This window comes from Cupressus sempervirens, chromosome 2 (genome assembly GCF_028749045.1).
Source record: "Cupressus sempervirens isolate cs-2001-9-10 chromosome 2, ASM2874904v1, whole genome shotgun sequence".
NCBI classification, from domain to species: domain Eukaryota; kingdom Viridiplantae; phylum Streptophyta; class Pinopsida; order Cupressales; family Cupressaceae; genus Cupressus; species Cupressus sempervirens.
The window spans coordinates 772,567,346-772,588,988 of NC_143119.1; the positions used below are offsets into that span (position 1 = coordinate 772,567,346).

The 21,643-nt window shown below is 34.9% G+C and overlaps 1 protein-coding gene across 4 annotated transcripts in view; it reads left to right on the forward strand.

Annotated features, from left to right (window-relative positions):
- Positions 1 to 21,643, forward strand: part of LOC149575745 (uncharacterized) — a 241,306-nt gene that overhangs the window by 56,484 nt on the left and 163,179 nt on the right. For all 4 annotated transcript variants that reach the window (XR_016360224.1, XM_089815534.1, XM_089815536.1 and 1 more), the window contains 4 exons: positions 9,152 to 9,219; positions 9,402 to 9,598; positions 9,779 to 9,983; positions 10,379 to 10,462. Coding sequence is in view for 3 of the 4 variants with exons in the window: in XM_089815534.1 (XP_089671660.1) it covers positions 9,217 to 9,219; positions 9,402 to 9,598; positions 9,779 to 9,983; positions 10,379 to 10,462 (489 nt within the window). In the remaining variant the exon portion in view is untranslated. The remainder of the gene's footprint in view (positions 1 to 9,151; positions 9,220 to 9,401; positions 9,599 to 9,778; positions 9,984 to 10,378; positions 10,463 to 21,643) is intronic.

Here is a 21,643-nt window from a genome sequence, read left to right on the forward strand (position 1 = left end):
ACTCTGAGCTACTGAAGACTGCTTTTTGCATATCTAAGATATCATAGCTCATCCTAAACTAAAACAACATCCTGAAGTACTTTTCCTGTCTTTAACACTTCCACCCCAATCTGAGTCGGTGAATCCATGCAAGTCTAAAGAAACTTTTTCATATTTGAGTCCATAATGAAGAGTGCCTTGTAAGTATCTCATAATGTGTTTAACTACAACTAGGTGAATCTCTTTTGGTTCACACATAAATTGACGTAAGGCATTAACTGCATAGCAAATATCTGGTCTTGTATTTACTAAGTACATAAGGGACCCAATCATATGTCTATAGAGAGTAGAATCTATGGAAGGTGATTCTGCTGCTGCTTCCTTAGGTTTATGTAGGTTAGTCTCCATTGGAGAAGACGTAGGTTTACAGTTCCATATTCCAAATCTCTTCAAAATGTTTGATGTATACTTTCCTTGATTAAGTATGATGCTATCAGAATTCTGTCGTACTTCTAGTCCTAGGAAGTAATGAAGGAGTCCCAAATCTTTCATTTCAAATTCTCTAGTTAGATCTTTCTTGCATTGATCTATGAGATGATCATCACCTTTTATTAGTAAATCATCGACATATAGTATCAAAATTACCATATCATCTTTATCTCTTTTATAATATAAATTTGGATCAGCTTCATTCTTGGAGAATCCTAAGTTGGTGAGATACTAATCAATTCTTTCATACCAGGCCCTAAGAGCCTATTTAAGCCCATAGAGAGCTTTCTTGAGCCTGCAAACAAACGCGTTAGGATCATGAGTTTCAAATCCTTTAGGTTGCTCCAGATATTCTTCTTCTGAAATCTTTCCATTTAGGAATGTTGTTTTCACATTCATGTGATGTACCTTCCATCCCTTTGATGCGGCAATTGCTAAGACTGCTCTTACAGAGGTATATCTGGCAACAGGAGCAAAGGTTTCTTCATAACCAATCCCTTCTTTCTGAGAAAATCATCTGGCTACAAATTTGGCTTTATACTTCTCAATACTACCATTGGTAGCATGCTTTATTTTAAATATCCATTTGGAAGAAACAACAGATTTTCCTTTAGGTCTTGGAACAATTTCCCAAACATCATTTTTCATAATAGATTGGTATTCTTCTATCATAGCTTCTTTCCAGGCTGTATGTTTAATAGCATCAGAAGGATTGGTTGGCTCTGATTTGGATAAATCACTCATGTTTGCTGTATAACCAGATAATCTTTTAGGTCTTTTGCTATCTCTAACTGTTCCGGAAGGTGCAACAAAGTCTTGAGCTGCTTCAACTGTTTTTATGGCCCAAAATGGTGTTTTCTTTGAATTTTCTTCAAGGTTCATATTTTGAATTTCATCTTCAATTTCTTCTAAGTTCTCCCTCTGGGACCTAGATTCACTATTTCTTTCAGAACTAGATAAAGGAGAAGGTTCATTAGAACTTATGGCTCTTTTGAATGCAAGATCTTCTTCAAAGATTACATGCCTACTAAGTTCAATACTTTTCTATCCAGGTATGAAAATCCTATATGCCTTAGATGTTTCACTATACCCTACAAAAATGCCTTTCCTCCCAGAGGGTTCTAAGTTGGTTCTCTTTTCTTTTGAAACATGAATATATATAGGACACCCAAAAATTCTAAGATGACTTATATTGGGTTTTACTTTAGTAAATACTTCTTCAGGGGTTTTATCTTTAAGATAGGAGTGAGGGCTTTTGTTTTGAATATATACAGCAGTACAAGAGGCTTTTGCCCAAAGATAATAGTCTAGATTTTGGTCAAAAATATGGCTCTTGCAGCTTCTATAATTGTCCTATTTTTTCTTTCTACTACCCCATTTTGTTCTAGATTATAAGGATAGTGTACTCCCTCTTAATCCCTAATTCTTTACAAAACTTTTTAAACAAGTTCAAGATATATTCTCCTCCGTTATCAGTTCTAAGGGTTTTAATTTTATGTCCTGAAAATTTTTCAGTTAATGCTTTGAATTCTTTAAATCTTTGTAGGATTTCTTCTGATTCCTTGCATTTTAAAAAGTAAATCCATGTTTTCTTAGAGAAGTCATCGACGAACAAGATATAATACCAGAATCCTCCAAGAAAAGGAACAGACATAGGTCCACATAAATCTAAATGAATTAATTCTAGTACATTATTTGTTTTCCTAGTACTATCATGAAAGGGACTTCTGGTGCTTTTACCTAGAGCACACCCTTTGCAAATACTTGGATGGTCTTTAATTAGTTTAGGTAATCTAGTGACCATCTTCTCCATAGTTGATAAAGTTTTGAAATTTAGATGCCCTAATTTTCTGTGCCATATTTCATTTGTATCTGTAGCTTCATAAACTAGGGCTTGAATAGAACGACTAGATTCTGTATTCAATTCATACAAATATCCTTTCCTTTGACCAATTAATTTTGCTTTCTTGATAGAGGAGTTCTTAGCCCAAGTTAATACTTTGCCATCCACGAATGCAACATTGTGCCCATCATCTTCAAGTGCTGTAACTGAGATTAGGTTTCTTTTAATCCCTAGTACATAGAGTACACCTTTAAGAAGAAGAGTATTTCCTGATTTTAGTTTCAAAGTACAATTTCTAATTCTTTCAACGGAGTGTGCTGAATTATCACCAATGGTAACTTCACCGTTAACCTTTTTTGATAAAGAATCTAGAGTTTCTTTGTATCCCATTATATGTCTAGAAGATCCACTATCAATTACCCATGCCTTATTTGAGATTTCATTTGATAGAGAGGAATACAAAACATGGTTGTCAGGATCATAAGTATCTTCTTCTCTAATGACATTTGTACAATTTGCCTGTTGTTTGGAATTTTCAGGACAATTAGATCTATAGTGTGCAAATTTTTCACATTTAAAACACTTTATTTTAGATAGATCTTTCTTGGGCTTTCCATTTTTTTGATTTCCCTTTTTCTTCTTGAAATGCTTCTTCTTGCCCTTATAGGAGTTTGTATTAAGAATGTGAAGTTCTTCATCTTCTACTTTTGGTTTCCCTCCTTTCTTTAGTTTTCTGGATTCCTCTTGAAGACAATCATTCTTGAGTCTGTTGAAGTCCGGAAGTTGATCTCTGGCACTTATTCCTTGAGCAAATGTCTCCCATGAATCTGGCAATCCATCTATAGCCATAAGTGTTAATTCTGTGTCACTAATGATGGTTCTTGTGCTTGATAGTTCATCTCTAGTGCCGGCAACTCTTAGGAAGTAAGAACTTATCGATTCTCCTTTCTTTATCTGAATGTGATTCATTTTCCTTTTTAGTGCAAGAACCCTGGTTGCATTGTTTACTTCATAGGCATTTCATAATGCATTCATCATATCAAATGCAGTTTGATGTTTTGTAAGCATAGGTACAATATCATTTTTAACTCCATCCAAGATGATTTGAATAGCGTTTCTATTTCCTTTGCTGTAGAGAGATTTGTGAGGTTCAACTGGGGGTTGTTTGGATGCTCCATCAATGGATTGTTTTACATTGTTCTCTTTAAGAATCATCATGATTTTGAACTTCCAGGCTTTCCAGGCTTTAAAGTGCTCTTTCCCATCAAACCTGTCTTCGGGTCTGATTGTATAAGCCATGGAAGATAGAAGATTGTTGCTTGATGTGTACAAAGTCTAATTATTGAAATTTAGCAGAGCCTAGGTTCGATTACCAGAGCTCTGATACCATGTAAAGTTTCTACTAAATCCTTATCTCTTAATCAGACTTTTAATCCAATCTTATTTGCTAAGAATGATCTTCTAAGTATTCTAAATATTGATGAAGTTAGTGCTTATTATAATGCAGATCCAATACTGAATATTTAACCTTTTATTGTGAGGGAGAATCTCAGATATAAATTGCAGGATATAAAATGCTTAGAGGAGCAGACTGTTGTAACTGTGTGTCCTTTAATCTGCATTTACAACCTACGTATATATCCTTTCTAAAGGGTATGTCCCTCTAGGGACATAACCCTTCCTAACTTGGCACTAACTATATTCTTCCTAAGTCAGCTATCTAGAAGACACAAATTAGTAATGACTAACTAACTAAGTGTTAGTTTGGTCAAGCATCAAACAGTTGCATCATTAGAAATCACTGGCACCTATAGGAGAGATATATATATTATTAAATGTCAACATTAGAGATATATTACCATTAAGAGGAAGTACGGTCTGTACTGTTAGACCTGTAGGTTTATCTTGGTTAATATTCTTAACACTTTCTTTAACATATCGTAATACATCATCCTTGAGCCCTTTCCATGTGAACCGTTCACGAATTTGCTTGTAAGTTTTAAAATAACTTGGATGTCCAGCCAAAGGTAAGTTATGAACTTCCTGCATGATTCTCAATTTTAGTTTAGAACCAGGTACTAAAATGATTCTATATTTGTAGTAAATAACATCATTCACAATCTTCTATATATAATGCTGAACATTCCCATCCAATAAATCATAAGCAAATGAATTCTTAGAATATTCCACTAGTAAAAGAGATTTTCAATCAGATATTAGCCCTAATATAGCATTTGTTTTGGGTTTCTTGGGTAATGCATCAATAACAACATTGTTCTTACCCTTAACATATTCAATTTCAAAATCATAAGCTTGGATCTTATTGATCCACTTTTGCTGTCTGTCATTCAAATTCTTCTGACCCAAGAAATATTTCAAACTATGATGATCGGTTCTAACCACAAATTTACCACCAACTAAATATTGTCTAAATTTAGCTAGAGCATGCATTATTGCCAACATTTCCTTATCATATATCGAATACAACTTCGACACTATTGAGTTTGTTTCTTTCATATGCTATAGGATGTTTACTTTGCATTAAACTTGCTCCTATTCCCTCATCTCATGCATCACATTGTAACACAAAAGGCTGATGAAAGTCTGGAAGTGCAAGCATTGGGCAAGAACTCATTACCTCCTTAAGTTTATCAAATACCTATTGTGCTTCCTTAGTCCACCTTAATGCCCCTTTTTTGGTGAGATTAGTCAATGGTGCTCCAAGCTATGAAAACCCTCTAATGAACGTCCTATAATAATTGCATAAACCAAAGAAACCACTTTGATCTGAAAAATTCTGTGGAGGTGGCCAATCCAAAATGGCTCTGATCTTTTCCTGATGTGCCGACACACCTTTAGCATTGATTATATGCCCTAAATATAGAATTTTTTTCATGCCAAATTCACATTTAGTAGCTTTTGCATAAAGAGATTGGAATTCCATTATGCCTAAAACTTCATCAACATGTTTCAAATGTTCTTCCCAAGTTTTGTTGTAAATAAGTATATCATCAAAGAAGACTTATAGAAATTTCCTCAATTGTTTATTGGAAATGTGATTCATACTAGATTGGAATGTCGCTGGATCATTTGTCAATCCCAAAGGCATAACCAGAAATTCGTAACGGCCATAATGGCAATGGAATGCAATTTTATGAATATCCTATTCCTTTAACTTGTTCTAATGATGCCCCAATAATAAATCGATTTTAGAAAAATAGACAACACCATGTTGTTCATCTAGTAATTCATCAATGTGGGGAATTAGATACCTGTTTTTTATTGTCTTTTTGTTGAGGGCATGATAATCTATACACATGCATATAGTCCCATACTTCTTTTTAACCAACACTACAGAGGAAGTGAAATGACTCGTACTAGGCTTGATGTGACCCATATCCAACAATTCCTTAATGGCGTTTTCTATTTCATCTTTGAACTTCTTGGGATGTTGATATGGAGTAGTGTTGATAGGTTTTGCACCTTCTTCTAGTTCAATGGTATGCTCAAAACCTCTATCTGGTGGTACTCTTCGAGGTATATCACTGAAAACCAAACTATGTGAATCTAATATTTGCAACAAATCATCCTGATAATGCTTAGATTCAAAACTTGTTACCTTGGTGGCAATCAAGCATTATGTTGACCATGCAACATCACCGTGATGGAAAACAACCTCCATTCTGTGAGTAGTAATGATCTTGGGTCCACCATTTTACATTGCCCTGAGGATAACTTTTTACCTGTCAACCTTCAAAGAAAAATCCATACATTTGAAACTTTAAGAATATTTATCCAAAGTTTCCATCGATTGAGTTCCCAAGATAATATTAGTATTAGCCAAATCATCCACATAAAAATCATCTATCATTGTATAATTACCAAGAGCAATACTTAATTGTGGAACCTTATGTGTGCTTACTAAATTACTACCACTTGCAACTTGAACATCAAATCCTTCATGTTTCTTTGTATGTAAGCCACGTTTTTTAACTAGAGCAACATCAATGAAACTATGCATAGATCCACTATCTAACATTACAATAACTTGTTGACCTTGTAATACTACTCTTATTGTGAAAATATTGTAGTGTGGAGTTCCTGTCATATATGCTATTGCACTTTTCCCTTGTTTACTTTCCTGAACTTGTTCTGCAGTCTTCTGACTATGTTCTGGGTTCGGATCTATATTTCCTCATCTTCACTGTTTGATACTACCTTAATATAATGTATTTTCCCCTTTCCCAAACATCTGTGGCCTAGCACCCATGCCTCTTTACAACTGAAATATAACTTTTTCCTTCTAAGTTCGTCATGCTCCTCTTTATCCAAACTTGATTCGATTCTAGGAGATGTCTTTAATAAAAGGTTTTTTCTCGTGATCTGGTTTTGGGGGTGGTCCTTTATTAAAAGTTTTCCCCTTTTAAGAAGGTTTCAATTCTCTTGCCTTCTTGATAGCTGTTTGCAATGAAGGAGGATTTAAAGATTTGATCCATCCTTTGAGTGCATCATAACCCATCTATGAATATAACAGTTTTTTGTCTTTCTGAAATCTTGGTTACTAGGACTGCTAATTTTTCAAATTCAGAAATACGTTGCTCCACCGTTCCAGTTAGTTTAAGTTGGGTCAAATCCTTGAGATGAAGTTCGGAATCCTTAGAATCAAATCTGTCTATAAGTTTCTTAGTGAATGTAGCATATGTGCTAATCTGATTGTGGCCCAAAATGATTTGCCCATGGTGCCACCATTCATGCACCACTCCCTCTAAGTGCAAGGCTGCATATTTGATTGCTTCATCTTCCATCATAGGATTTAATTGGAACTATCTGTCAAGCTTTTGCACCCAAGCCTTGGCAGTTGTTTTCCCCGACTCATCAAAATAATGAATCAACATTTTACTAATTTTTCTTTGTAATTCATTGTTATATCCCTGCTGTCCTTTGACCCATGCTTCATCTTGACATCCAAGTATTCTCTAAAGGTCATTGATGATCTAAATTCATCCTTGACAATAACCAATCCTGGTATATTTTTTTCCTGTTATTCTCTAATAGAAGGTTCTCTTTCTGGTTGTGGGTTCCAAGGAGTGAAAGTTGGCATGGAAGGTCTTGTTGTCGTGGATCCCTCAAGATGATTATTCACTGAATGATCCTCCCGGCCACCATTTCCCCCTGCATTATTTTGATTTTGGTTTAAATTGTAGGCCATAAACTGAGTCATCAAATCAATCATACAGTTTACATTGTCCTGCATATCTTGTTGGCTTCTGATTAAGGCTGCTATAAGATCCCTAGTATTGTCTGCTTCCCCCAGTTATTATTCTGTTCAAAAATTACTTCTTCGTCTAGCTCAATATGACTATCCTCAATGTCAACCTGTATAGATGAACTAGATGATTCCACTTGAATGTTTGGATTTCTATTTTGTCCAACTCGGGTATTCCAGAAGTTATAGGGCCCTTGTTGCATACTCAATTGTTCATATCTAACCTATGAGTTTTCCTCGGGCTGGCAGGAAGAATGGTTCTGATACCAATGTAAGATCCCAAGTTTTAAAAAGCTATTCTTGAATGTAAATTCCAGTAAACATTCCAGTTACAGTTATAACTCTGAATACAGATTTGTTTATTATTTAATTCAATTGATGTTCATATTGTATACACAGGAAGTGACAACAATCATTTATAATAATTTTGAATTCTGACTGTAATATATGTATATAATGCTGAAATTTAAATATTATTAAAATCTACTAACATGCACCTGAGTTCTCTGCCTGTTGCAGAAAAATAGGAATTTCTTTTGATGCTAATTCTTCTTCTGCCACTGATGAAGGATCATTCGCTTCTGGGTAGACTCTGTATTTCTCTTAGTCTTTATTATTTAAGACAAAATGTGGAGGTCGCCAACTGTTATTGAATAGTTCTTCAGACTCTTCCGTTGATTCCAATGAATAATAGAGTAATTAGTTGGTGCAGGATATTAACTTTTCTATCTTCTTTGTACAATCCACTGCCGGTCTAAGTAATCTATTTGCCAAGGTTTAATGATGTTGCCCAATATTTCCCCACCCACATCGGTTCTGATGAAAGCTCACGTAGATCTCCGCTTTCACAATATTATTGATCTTTTTTTCTTCAAGGGTGACTAGTTTCTGGTTGCGTCCAATAGGTCTCTCCACTAAAGACAAATGAGAATGCTGCCTGATAAAAGACAATCCAAATTTTCTGTCTTCTACCCAAGGTATGAATGGATACCCACAGAACAAATGTAGATGGCTATTGAATGCCATGAATCAATCTCTCCAGCTTCGATACACTTTGGCTAGATTAATTGTCTTCGTGTGCTTCACACTTTTTCCACTAGGTTAGGAAGTCCCTGACGAAAATAATTCAATTGCACTGTCTTTCTGCAACTACCAAAATAATTCAAATCCAACTTGCCTTCCTCCGAACACCCATTGTGATTTAAAGATATCCCTCATTCCATTATGCAACTGAAATTTCTGCAAGGGAACTAATTATGTAATTAATAGTTTCCTGGTTAACTATTAATTAAATAATTAATTTATTTTTAATCTTCCTAAGTAATTATTTAATATAAGTTTAGTGACTTATTTAAACAAATATTAAATAATTTGTATGTTTTATTTTTTTTTCTCTTTTTTTTTAAAGACCCACCTGGGGAAACATCTGGAGGGACATTTCAATTTTCAATATTTTTGGTACTGCACTCAAGAGTAGCAACTTTATAACAATTTCATAATTTACGTGAATTCGCTTTCTTACATTGTAGGGTTTTACTTTTATCTTTTGAATAAAAATGCATTGATTTCTGCAGGGTTTGCTTCAAGGAAAGCTTCTTTTCAACCTTAACATTTCATATGTTGATAATCAAGAACTAGGATGGTAAGATTACTCTCAATGACAATTTTTTGTTCTTTAAGTTTTGCCATAAGTGTATTTCCGTTCCTTAAAACAAAAAGGAAAAGAAAAACTGACATGTTTGGATGTTGGTCTTAACGTGGCTTACATATGCAATCAAAAACTTGGGAAATTCTTGGTTTGTGACTGTCGCTACTTTTCTACAGGGGTGTATCACATTGGGTATTTATCCCAGTTCATATCGTTGTTCTGGAACTTCTTGTCCCACAAAGCAAATATGTTCCCATAAGCAACTGAGAACTTTCTTATTCTCAAATCAATATGCACACAGAGAATTTGTTTTCCCAAGGCAGTCTTCAAGAAAATATGAGCTTAGATCTCTCAGAATAAATCGTCAAATCCAGTTAAGATTCTCATCATACTCTACTGTTATTATATTAGACAGAATTCTCTTACTCTCCAATAAATCGCATACAAAATTACTTTATCATACAGTTGACACATTTAATTTTCAGTTCTTTTCCATTTTTCTAATCCACTTTTTATTTTAAATGATAATCTTAATTTGTGATGTTCTCCACAGAAACAGTGCAACTGGGGAAACATCATGCAATAAGAGATCCATGATGGAAGGGCTTCATCAAGATGAGGACATATTGGCTGGAAAATACAAGATTACTGGTATCCTTGGTCAGGGTGGTTCAAGTATAACTTATGAAGCAGAGGTAGGTGATGGTGAGAAGGTGGCTCTGAAAGCCATGTCCTTACGAAACATGAGAGGTTGGAAGGTAATTGTTTTGTAAGAATGAGAAGAATTTTTTTTACCACAATCACTAGGAAATCTATCCATTTTAGTTATATTTTAGGAACCCAGTAACTAATTTGGTTTGTTGTCTGTAATTGTTATCTTTCTTGCTGTTGTTGCTGGAAGAGATTGTGTATGATTTTTGCATCACACATAATCTCTTCCTGGAACAAGATCAAGAAAGATCATGGGTTGTAAACTGTTATCTTTGATTGCCATCTTACTGATTGTGTGGCGACTGGTTTTTTGTGTCCTTGAGATTGTTTCAACTTTCTACTTTGCTACTTTAGTAACCCTTATTGCACAACACTAACATTTCTTTTTTATAATAATGGCAACAAATAGTATTATTGAGTTTAGACTGAAATGTTATTTCAGGAGCTTGACCTTTTTGAACGGGAATGCCGAGTCTTGCAATCCTTGCAGCATCCGAGCATACCTCAATATGTTGACTACTTCGAGGTTTTGATCATTCTTTATTTCAAATACAACTTATTCCTAACTTGACACATGCATTCTTCATTTTTGCTTGCCCCAGACTTTAGCTTTTGTGAATTCAAATGATGCCTTATGTAAGAATTATGCTTTAAATATTATAGATCATCCTCTTTTTAAAAACTTTTTGATAAAATGCATCTTCAAGTTTTTTGACATTGTACTGCTTGCAAGAGAATGTTTTACAACCTATTTATTTTGATTAAGTTAATACGTTTTATCATAAAGTTTTATTACTGATATCAGATGCTTCTTCCCCACCCAAATACTTGTCATTACATAACAGATACTGTATATTGATATGATACTCCAATTATGGCACAAATACCATATTCATGTGTTTCCATATGTGAGACCTGGTTTGGGCCTTATTTAACTTATTTGGGTACAAAACAACACCATCTAATGTTTGTATGTTACTTTTTAGTCACATTTTCCCATTGGATATAGGTCTGGTCTATACTAGATTAGGTTTTATAATTGGTTTTCTGTTGGAATCCAGCATGTGAAATAGCCTTTTTTAATAGTGCTTACTGGAAGACATGGGATTTCAAAGATTTATCTCAAATAAAACCAAGTATTAACAGATTCATGAGAAAATTCGACATCATGCAAACATTTCTTATTGAGAAGATACTTGCAATGAATTTAGTTTCATCAAATAGCTGGAAAGCTTGTTGCAAGAGGGAATTACAGTGAAATAAAACATTTGTGCTGTAACATACTAGATCACACCTCCTTTATGTTTCATTTATTGAACTTTAAGAATCTACTGGTAGTACCTTGCTGGTTGCAATCGTAGTCAAACTACATGCAGGTGGAATACGTTAAACATGCAGCAATTTCCATCCAAACTAATTTCTAATGGGTGCCTTGAAAATTAAATGGTTCAACTGTTTTGGCTTGATACTGATAATCTGAAATTGAATTTCTCCACATAGCTTGTCAATTTTTACCTCATGGCTCATACTTATCCATCCACTCTTGAATGTCCTCCAGGAAAATCCATGTGATGACAAAGGGCTGCTGATCAATCTTAGAAAATCAGAATCATGGTTTTGCATCTTGAAGGTGTTTTTGTTGTCCTTTATTGCTACTGACTCCAAGGTAGGCTACTTCTTCACCAAAGCTGGTTTATGAGGTTGGTCCAACAGAAAGCCACCTATTCTCTTAGCTGTCATTAAACTGATCCATACCTGCACATTCTTAAGACTTATGTTTTTTGCCTCCACCCAACCCCATGGTGAAGTCTTCATGACAAAGCAAAAATTATTAAATTGAAGGCTTTTAATCTTTAAAACAAATTTCTAAAGTAATATGCCTCATATGATGTTAAAAGGTATTCCTCCAATGAAAACATGTTTTTAATGGAAAGGAAATCAATCTCGCTATGGGCAATCGTACCTTGTATATGTTGGAAATATAAGACGAGTAACTTAGAGGGGAGGGGTGAATCAGTTACCACAAAAATAAATCCCAGATCCCTTAGATGTCAATATAAATCAAACTCTGTGAAAACTGAACTCTACTGAAACTCAACAAACACACAGGCAAAATGCTGTAACTCGGTAAACACTAAATAACTTGGCAAGTGCTTCACATGAAAATCTTAAGATATTATTTGGGGTTAAACTTACTTTAACTTAGTCATGACACCAAAATTTAACGTGGAAACCCAATTTGGGAAAAACCACCAATTGCACCTAGTTACTAATTTTCACTCTTCTAAAGTGAGCCCTGTTAGGAGCCAACTTTGTTAAAGGTTACAAAACACACTGTTAGGTGTGACCTTGTTAGAGGATTTAATCACTCTGTTAGGAGTGGCCTTGTTAGAGGTCTTTAGACACTTCAATAGAAATGTCACCTTGTTAGAGGATTTACAAATAGCTGTTAAGCCAACTCTGTTAAGAGATTTAGATCACTGCTACAATGGTTAGAAGGTAACAATGAGATGACCTGATTTCTGATGCAACTGAGTTGCTGATTACAGATCTCAGTTCTGGCTTGTATACTTGATCCTTCTTGATTGAATGTATCTTTGCAGCTCAACAAGGATATTCTGCTTATCCTTCTAATTCGCTTCCTCTAAGTATTATCAAATCTTCAATTTTGTTCTACACATTCAATCCTCAACTTGATCTTATATCTATATTTTGCACATTGTCAAGTCAGCTTGAATACAATTTAGAATAATTAATATTCATCCTCTTAGTTGGCTAGAACCAACAAACAATTCAATTGAACTCAATATGCCAAAACAAGAAAATCCTTCGTTAGTCGACCCTGCTCGATAGACACTAACTCAAAGCGATTTTTCTGTATTAACCAAGTAAACTAGGTTAACACTACATATTCACAAAGTTACTTTGGTAACCGAGTGAATTCGGTTAACACTGGTTCCATCCAACATTTCCTTCATCACTCAACTTCTGCAAACTTTCCTTTGTCGCCCGAGTGAACTTGGTAGACATTGACTTTTGAGCTAGGCAGACTTTGGAATACTCGGTAGACACAAAAAAGTAGACATTGACTTTTGAGCTAGGCAGATTTTGGAATACTCGGTAGACACAAAAAACTATCTTCAATGCTCGAGTGAACTCGGCAAACACTGATTGACAATGATATGACATTTTGTGTAACATTAGAGACAATACACAATTAATCAATTGTTTCCAACAATCTCCCTCTTTGGCATTGATGGCAACACAATATGTCATAATGCAATGAAATTTTTAGGGCAAGAATAAAATTAGGAACATATCTTTAGTTTCATTCTGATTTTCATCCATGAGAACTCCTATCAGTGTGAACTCCCTCTGTCTTTAATTTCTCTGTCTGTTAGCAAAACTCTGTCTTCAACATCTTCATTTGATAGCAAACTCTGTCTTTGATATTAGATCAAGTTCATTCTCCTTTTTTGACATCTCTTTCTCTTATCTTTATAAAATTTCTATGAGATATGATAGTAAACTTCTCCCTCTTTGACATCTCATGCCAAAGACAATATTCAGTGAATATCAATGTACCTTATGTATTGATTCATTTGCAATGTTCCCTTGTCAATACTACATCAACTGACTGATCTTCAACATGCTCTGGTTGATGCATCACTAAATTTTATTTAGTGAGCTTCAGATAGGGGAATGACCCCTAACTTACCTCTTAGATGCAGAAATGCATCTTTAGGTAATGGCTTAGTGAATATATTTGCAATTTGTTCTTTGCTATTCACAGATTCCAATCTTACTTCTTTATCTTGTACCAATTCTCTCAAAAAATGATAGTTTATAGCAATGTGTTTTGTTTTGGTATGCATCACAGGATTCTTTGATATATTAATTGTATTGTGTTATCATAGTATATAGCCATTGGATCCTTGATCTTTATCTTCATACTTGCCAACAGTTGTTTGAATCAAACAATATTAGAACAATTAACTGTTGGTGCTACATATTCTGCCTCTGCTATGGACTGAGCAATACAATTCTGCTTCTTGCTTGTCCAAGACACTAGTCTTTTACCAAAAAAAAATACTCCACCACTTGTGCTCTTTCTGTCATCAACACTTCCTGCCCAATCAACATCTGTGAATACTTTCAAATCCAAATTGCCTCCTTTTTTGTACCATAAACCATATTCTTCAGTACCTTTCAGATACCTCACGATTCTCTTGATTTACATTATGTGATTTTTTTTTGGTATTTGATGAGAATTTTGCCACCATTCTGACTGCTAATGCAATATCAGGCCTTGTATGCACTACTTACTGCAATTTTCCAATCATTGATCTGTATGTGGTTTGATCTACTTCCTTGGAATCATCATTTTTGGAAAGCTTATGTCCAGTAGACATAGGAGTTCCAACTGGTCTTGAATCTTCCATTCTAAATTTCTTTAGTATCTCTTTGATATATTTAGATTGAGTAATGTAATTACCATCTTTTTTGTATTGGATCTGCAATCCAACAAAGAATTTTATCTCTCCAAATATAGACATCTCAAATTCTTTATTCATTTCTTTTGAAAATGCTTTGCACAAGTCATCATACCTGTAAATAAAGTGTCATCCACAAATATTTCTACCTACACAATCTTTTTGTCTGGTCCTTCTTTGATATACAGACTGCTGTTATCATTTGTTCTTTGAAAACCAATCTTTATCAAGTAGTTATGAAGTCTTACATACCAAGCTCTGGGAGCTTACTTGAGACCATATAATGCTTTGTGTAATTTACATACCATATCTCTTTTGCTAGGATCTACAAAACCTTTAGGTTGCTCTATGTAGATTTCCTCATCAAGAATTCCATTCAAGAATGTAGATTTTACATCCATTTGATAGACTTAAAAACCTCTGTGAGCTACATATGCTAGTAAAGTTCTAACACCTGCTAATCTTGCAACAGGAGAAAACGTTTCACCATAATCAATACCTTTTTTTTGAGAATAACCTTTACATATTAACCTTGCTTTGGTTTTGGAAACTTCTTCATCTTCATTTAGCTTATTTTTAAAAACCCACTTTGTGTCAATTACATTTTTATCCTTGAGTCTTGGAACAAGAGTCCAAGTCTTATTCTTCTCTATCTGTTCTATTTCTTCATTCATAGCTTCAATCCAACTTTCATTATCCAAAGCATCTTTAACACTTCTAGATTCAAATTCAGCAAGCAAATATGTATCTTTCAATTTGTTTCTTGTCATTGTTCCATCTAACTTGTCTCCAATGATTTTATCAGGTGCATGATGCCTTCTGACATATCTTGCTAATACAGGTACTTTGGATTTTGAGTTTTTTCCACTGACCTCTTCATGATCTTCTATATTAAGCTCAGGTCCCATTGTCTATGACTCGGGTCAATCAGATTCAATTTTCTCTAGCAACAACTCGGTAGCTTCTGATTGTGACTCGGGTCCTTCAGACTATGACTCGGGTTGCACTAGTTGCAACTCGGTAGCCTTTGGAGATTTTGAGGACTCAGGAGGTGAGGCCTCCTGATTTCCAAATAGATTTGACACTATATCAGGTTCAAAGTAAACAAATCTTCTGTAATCCTCAGATTCTTTGTTGCTCTCTTCTTCACTCTTTTTTGCAAACTTATCAATTCTCACATGTGCACTTTCTATGATTTTATAAGTAGACAAATTCAAACATTTGTATGATTTACTTCTGCAAGAGTATCCTAGGAATATGCCTTCATCACCTTTGACATCAAATTTACGTTTCCTAGATTCTTTCAAGATATAACATTTGCTACCAAATATTTTCAAGTAACTTACATTAGGTTTGTAGCCATACCATAGTTCATAAGGAGTTTGATTTGAGTCTTTCTTCAACTGTACTTTGTTCAAGTTATGCATTGCAGTATTAATTGCTTCAAGTATTTGATTGCAACATTCTTTTTTATCATTAATATTCTTGCACAATCCATGATGGATCTGTTCCTTCTTTCAACTATACCATTCTGTTGTGGTGTACCAGGGGCTGATACCTGTCTTTTAATTCCTTTTTCAATGCATAATTCATTGAATTCATTCACCACCTCTGTTTGATCTCAAACATTTTAGTTTCTTTCCAGTTTCCTTCTCTTCTTTTGCCACATACCACTTAAATTTTTGAAATGCTTCGGATTTTTCTTTTAGATACATTACAGTCATCATTCTAGAATAACTATCAATAAAAAGAATGAAAAACTTCTCCACTATAATTCTCTATTCCAATAGGTCCACATAATTCTGTATGAACAAGCTCTATGACTTATTCTGAATGACAGTTCTTGCTTTTGAAACTAGTTTTTCCCATCTTACCAATTTGACAATTTTTGCATAGACCCATATCAGGTTTCCTCAAGCTAGGAATACCTCTTACTCTTCTGTTTTTGCTTATCTTAACCAAATAATCAAAGTTCACATGACATAATCTTTTGTGTCGTAACCAACTTTCTTCTACTTGAGCAATAAAACATGAACTTTCATTGAGATCTAGATAGAATAGATTACCTTTTGTTTGTTTGCTAAATCCAACCAGATTTCCTTTTCCATCCAGCGATTTGGCCTTTCCATTCTTGAATTATACCTTGAATCCAATGTTATTCAATTGTGCCACACTCAGTAGATTATGCTTTAATCCTTCAACCCAATAAGCATTTTCATATCTAAGTTCATTAGTTAATGAGATGCAACCTTTTCCCTTTATGCAACAAGGTTCATTGATTCCAAATCTCACACTACCACTATCATAATGTTCTATGTGTTCAAACTTTGTTTTATCACCAGTCATATGATGCGAGCAGCCACTATCAATAATCCATGTATCATTTTTGCTAACATGAGAGAGAAGTGCCATTTTATCTCCATCATCAGATTCATCTTTAACAACAATATATACCATTTCATCTTCACTGTTATCAGAATCTTTAGCTATAAAACAAGATTTCTTACCTTTGTCCTTGTAGTGTTTGTAGTTCTTGAATTCCTTCTTGCCTTTGAATTTGCTGTGCTTCTTTTTATCTTTGTCTTCTCTGTTTGGGCACCTAGCAGCAATGTGTCCAACTTCTTCAAAAGAGAAACAAATTAGAGGAATTTTACCTTTGTACTTTCCTCTTTCTTTGGAATATTTTCTTGCAAGTAGGGCTTCAACAACTTCAAGATCACTGTTTGAACTCTCTTCCTTTTCTTCATTTTTTGATTGATTGGCTTTTGATTTCTTACCCTTTTTCTTGAGTGAAAGCTTGGCTTCAAATGTAGACTCAATGCCTTTGGAACTAGGGACATAGTTATCGTAGTTATCCAACTCAAAAGCTGTCAATCTTCTGACTAGAGCATCCAAAGTTATATTGCTATTTGGATCACATCTCACCTCTTGAATAACAAACACTCTAATTGCATAGATAGAAAGAAGGGTTCCAAGTACCTTGCTTACAACTATTTTTTCATCAACGTCTCCTTTACATGCTTTGATTGCGCTCACATTTTCTTTAATTCATTCAACATATTTTGCAATGTTTTCATCTTCTCTCATCTTCATTTGATCAAATTGTCCTCTGAGACTTTCGGCTTTAGCTCTTTTTACATTATCATCTCCTCCATAGATGGCTTTCAGTTTGATTCACATATCATTAGTTGTGGTGCAACTTTTGACTTCATCAAATTCAACATAATTAAGAGCAGAAGCAATGTCAATCATCATGATGTTATGATTTTTCTTTTCAGCAATTTCATCAACTGATAATGTTCCAGTAAGAGTCTTGTATTCACTACCAATATATTTACAACCTGAATCACTGATAGTTGCCAAATGTAACCTCATAAGTCTTTGCCATGCTGCAAAGTTGTCTGTGTTCAACTTGGGAATCTCTCTTCTGTAAGACATCCTGATCTTCAACTTAGGTCCTTGAAACCTTCTCTGCAAGCACCAAAAGCTCTGATAGCAATTATTGGAAATATAAGAGGAGTAACTGAGAGAGGAGGGGTGAATCAATTACCACAAAAATAAATCCCAGATCCCTTAGATGTCAATATAAATCGAACTCTGTGAAAACTAAACTCTGCTGAAACTTGACAAACACACATGCAAAATGTTGTAACTAAGTAAAGACTGAAATAACTCAGCAAATGCTTAACATGAAAATCTTAAGATATTATTTGTGGTTAATCTTACTTTAACTTAGTTACATACACATAAAATAAATAGCATGAACACAATTGACACCAAGATTAACGTGGAAACCCAATTTGGGAAAAACTACCAATTGCAACTAGTTACTGATTTTCACTCTTTTGAAGTGAGCCCTATTAGGAGCCAACCCTGTTAAAGGTTACAAAACACACTGTTAGGTGTGACCTTGTTAGAGGATTTAATTGCCCTGTTAAGAGTGGCCTTGTTAGAGGTCTTTAGACACTTCAATAGAAATGTCACCTTGTTAGAGGATTTACAAATAACTGTTAAGCCATCTCTATTAAGAGATTTAGATCACTGCTACAATGGTTAGGAGGTAACAATGAGATGACCTGATTTCTGATGCAACTGAATTGCTGATTATAGATCTCAATTTTGGCTTGTATATTTGATCCGTCCTGATCAAATGTATCTTTGCGGCTCAACAAGGATATTCTGCTTATCCTTCTAATTCGCTTTCTCTAAGCATCATCAAATCTTCAATTATGTTCTACACATTTAATCCTCAACTTGACCTTATATTTATATCTTACACATTGTCAAGTCGACTTGAATACAACTTAGAATAATTAATATTCATCTTCTCAATCGGCTAGAACCAACAAACAATTCAATTTAACTCAATATGCCAAAAAAAGAAAATCCTTCGTTAGCCGACCCTACTTGGTAGATACTAATTCAAAGTGATTTTTCTGTGTTAACAAAGTAAACTCGATTAACACTGCATATTCACAAAGTTCCTTTGGTAATCGAGTGAACTCGGTTAACACTAGTTCCATCCAACATTTTCTTCATTAACCAAGTGAGCTTGGTTAACACTCAACTTCTGTAGACTTTCCTTTGTCGCCCGAGTGAACTTGGTAGACATTGACTTTTGAGCTAGACACACTTTGGAATGCTCGACAAACACAGATAAATATCTTCAATGCCCGAGTGAGCTTGGCAAATAGACTGATAATGATATGACGTTTTGTGTAACATCAAAGACAATACACAATTAATCAATTGTTTCCAACAGTATGTAGCTGAAATGTGAAAATTGGGTTGATGGGTCTTGGACATCACCATCTGTTGCTATTGAGGCATCTTTTTTAACAACTAAAAACTCTGATTCCTGTATCAGCCCATTATCATTTATAGTTTGCAAGTCGCAAACTATTGGTTCCTCTTTCTTTTCAATCTTTTCTTCCATGTCCGCTTCTAAGTATTCTATTTTAAAAAACATTTCTCCTGGCTTCTGCTCTTTTCTTTTCTCATTCATAACAGCCTCTCCATCCAGCTTGCCTTAATACCTCTCTGTCCTATGCCCTTCTTTTGCTTCCAGTCTGCAGTATTCAGTGAAGGTCATATTATCATGGGCTGATGCACTCAAAGCATCATATTCAGAATGAAGCTGGTCCATCTCAGTAGCTCAATCAGTTGTAGTCCACCATTGTGATATGCAGGCTTATTAGTATTCTGTTTCTGATTGAGACCTCTTAATAGTTGGGACTTTTGCAATATTTTAGACATGTTGATGTACAACTCTTCTGATCTCTTGAAGAAGGCCTTAGCATCATCTTCCTCTCCATTTGTGGTCTTTTGCTCATCCATCAAATCCATGTCTGGTGGGACACAAGATCTGGTATCACTGAAATATTCTGATTAACTAAGAGATGAAAACTTCAGATGCATTACAGTTGTAAACACAAAACATAAGCATTACAATAAAACCAGGTAATCTTATAATTGACATTAATAGACTTAACAAATATATGTTCTTAGATAGAAGTTGAAACTACAGATACAATAATTTCGTCTTCTCAGTAATCATGCACAGTGAATATAGAATTCAGATTACACCATATATATTTCAACAAGCAAGTTTCTTAGTAAACAATAATCATACACACAATCGATCTTGATGCATTCTAATCATGCAAATTAATTGATATATAAATAGACCCATACTATTTGATTGCTCCTTCCCATCATAAAGATTGATTTCAAGAGTCTGAAATCCGCAGTTCTCTTATCCCCAATTGAGTCTCCTATTGCATTATCACCTTCAGGCAGCTGGTCACAATGTTTGCATCTTAAAGGGGTGTCGAACCTCCTTCCAGCTACCAGACCAGTGAATTAGTGTAGATTATGGAAGTTGTCAATAATACTTAGGCTGTGTGAAAGAAATCATCCTGAGGTTGCTACTGTCATGGACATGCAGCTGTACTCCTTCCCTTGCTTGTGTAGGATGTTAATGTTGATTCCTCAGAGTCATGAAGGATGGACAGATCAATAAATGTGATCTAAGCTGATGGGATTGTCTTTTAGGTGCTACTTCCTACCAATCTGAGGTGTCCTTAGATTGTCACCCAAGCAGATGGCAGAGTGCATTTGTTGAATGCAGAGAAAACAAACTTCTTTGTTCCCTTCTTCCATGCGTTTCACCTATATTTATACATGCATGTCCTTATGTTGGCTGAGCCAGAATAATCAGTTTAGCTCCCCAAAGTCGGCTGCAATGTCCTCCAAATTGTTAGTAAAGCGACTTCATATAATTAATTCTGCAACTTGTTCTTCCCATATAGATGCCACTCTTTTTGAAAAGCAATGATCATGTCTGCCCCATGTTCTAAAAAAGGAGGAACTCCATACTCAATGTAGGGCATAATAATACTTTAATACTTTGATGTAGTTAAAAGTAATTAGTATTGGGGTTGGGTAGTGTCGGTTGGTTTTTCTAACCGTCTTTAATTTAAGAACATTGGAACATGAACGATGTACTTGTTGTATTGGTAATCAATAAAATATATTGGTTTCCCTTGCCAACTTTGGTACTTATGATATTGGTATTAAATGCTTTGTTGTGTCTAGTACATTTGAATGTATGCTTTATTATTTTGGTTGGTAACCATTCCACATTTTGCTGCCGTTGCCTAAGTTTGATCCTGGAGGTCATATATTAGACAAAATGGAGTAATGGGCAGGCCATTCCTATCATGAATACAAGTAACAAACAGTGACGGAGAAGAGGAGGAAATCACAAGGGAAGATCAGGTGACACGAGATTTGGTTGTAGCTTGGGAAGTCTTTGTCGACCAGTACATGCAAAGGGAAGCCCGAGAGAGAGTGGTTCTAGAAAGTACGGTATGGGACCAACTTTCTGTGCCACCAGTGGTATACTACTTTCTTGGACAAATTCCTTGCTTGTTGGCAAGAAATTTGGTATGCGTGGAGGAAGAAAGAGCAAAGTACTAAGAGAACAGAGCAGGCAACAAGCACTCCGACAATTGGCCGAAAGAAGTACACAGGAACTTCAAGACAGACAAAATCCAAGGAAGACAAACAAGCAATAGAATAATTTATGCCCCTACTTTTGAATACGAACCTAAGGCGAGTACAAGACGAAGAAACCAAGGGGGAAACTGCCTTGCAACAACTCCTACGGAATAGGGAACATGAAGAAAGACACTGCCACTTAAGAGAACTTG